The sequence below is a fragment of the Fonticula alba genome (genome assembly GCF_000388065.1).
Source record: "Fonticula alba strain ATCC 38817 unplaced genomic scaffold supercont2.14, whole genome shotgun sequence".
NCBI classification, from domain to species: Eukaryota; order Rotosphaerida; family Fonticulaceae; genus Fonticula; species Fonticula alba.
In genome coordinates, this window is record NW_009242984.1 from 388,405 (window position 1) to 389,968 (window position 1,564).

General features: G+C 72.3%; 1 protein-coding gene across 1 annotated transcript in view; it reads right to left on the bottom strand.

Moving 5' to 3' along the window:
- H696_05835 (hypothetical protein) overlaps positions 1–1,556 on the bottom strand; it is a 5,259-nt gene extending 3,703 nt beyond the window's left edge. Inside the window, exons 1-4 of the mRNA XM_009499636.1 lie at positions 1,454–1,556; positions 887–1,371; positions 440–670; positions 46–288 (exon numbers count right to left, since the gene is read on the bottom strand). Of these exons, the coding sequence (XP_009497911.1) occupies positions 46–288; positions 440–670; positions 887–1,371; positions 1,454–1,481 (987 nt within the window). The 5' untranslated portion in view covers positions 1,482–1,556. The remainder of the gene's footprint in view (positions 1–45; positions 289–439; positions 671–886; positions 1,372–1,453) is intronic.
- Between the last annotated feature and the right edge of the window lie 8 nt (positions 1,557–1,564).

Here is a 1,564-nt window from a genome sequence, read left to right on the forward strand (position 1 = left end):
GGGGGGGGGGGAGGGGGCGGATGGCGAGAGGCAGGGCACACGCACGGAGCTGGTGATCTGGTAGTGCGACAGGGGGAGCGTGCAGTCGAGCCAGCGGCCGGAGCCGGCCTTGTCATAGAGCGAGCTGATGGTGGCCCGGTCGTAGGGGATCTTGCGGGCCAGCTGTGACACGACGTCGGCCACCGGCTGCGAGTCGCCCAGGCGGAAGGTGACCACGGCGTTGGCGCGCTCGGGCAGGCGGATGCGCAGCAGGAAGACCGAGGACGTGCGGCGGACCTCGAGCACATGCTGCGAGCGATGGCGGCTGGTTAGGGCAGGAGGGGGGGGGGGGGGGGGGGGGAGAGGAGAGAGGAGGGCGGTCTTGGTGCCCCTTGATGGGGGGCCCGTGTGGCCCCCGGCATGTGTCGGCCCCCCCCCTGCGGAGCGCATGTGCGCGTACCTGCGGCTCGATGTCATACAGGTCCAGCGTGTGGTCCGCCTGCAGGAAGATCCCCCGGTGGGGATAGTACAGGCCGAAGGGGTCGGTGTCCGAGGCCTCCAGGGCCTGGCTGTCGAGCAGCTCGCGCACCGTCAGCTCCAGGCCATAGGAGAAGTCCTCCGGCTGGGTACTCCCGGCCGGGGTGAGCTTCACCGACAGGGGGCCCCGCGCGTGCTTGATCTTGAGCTCGTCCTATGTGGATGTGTGGATGTGTGGATGTGTGCGTGTGTGCGTGTGTGCGGGTCCCGTCGGAAAGAAGGGGGGAGGGACGGCGGGGAAAAAGGCGGGCAACGGAGGCAGACAGGGAGGGCCGTCAGCAGGGGAAAGGAGGGAGGGAGGCAGGGAGGCAGGGAGGCAGGGGAGGGGCGACACAGAGCAGGGACATGGCACAGCCGTGGCGGCACGCACCCCGGGCAGGATGCCACACTCGGCCAGCGTCAGGTCCGGGTTCAGCCAGATATTCTCCAGGGCAGACTCGGCGCCGGGGGGGCCCGGGGGGGCGGTGAGCGTCGAGTAGGGGACGTGGCGACCAAGGCGGAAGTCCGCGACGCCGGCACCGGCCGTGCTACCGGGCGCGGCGGCCTCCAGCGCCACCAGGGCCAGGCGGGTGACCTCGCGCACGGTGGTGGCCTCGGCCTCCGGGACCACGACCCCGAGGGAGGAGGCCGGCAGGGCGGCCCCGCCGCCGGTGTACGTGGCCGGGCCGGAAAGCCACGCGGCAAAGCCGATGGCATGCACGCTCAGGCTGTATGGGAGGTCGTCGGCGTCCGGGTCGTCGGCCATCGGGCCGGCGGCCGGCGAGGCGACTTCCTCCGCATCGCCGGTGGCCGCTTCCGGCACGGCGGACGGCGGCGCGAGGCCGGCTTCAGGGCCCGACGCGACAGCATGCTCGTCTGTGCGGTGGGAGGCCCGGCGGGCGCAGGGGAAGGTGAGAGGGGGCATGGGCGCGAGCAGCAGGGCCGGGGCCGCACGCACCGTGAGCAGCGATGTCGGTGGAGGACATTATTCTTCGAAAGGTTGGTGTGTGCGAAGAGCGGGACGGGAGCGAGGGGCCGCTTTGCGCGCGCGGGGGGGGGGGGGCAGGGC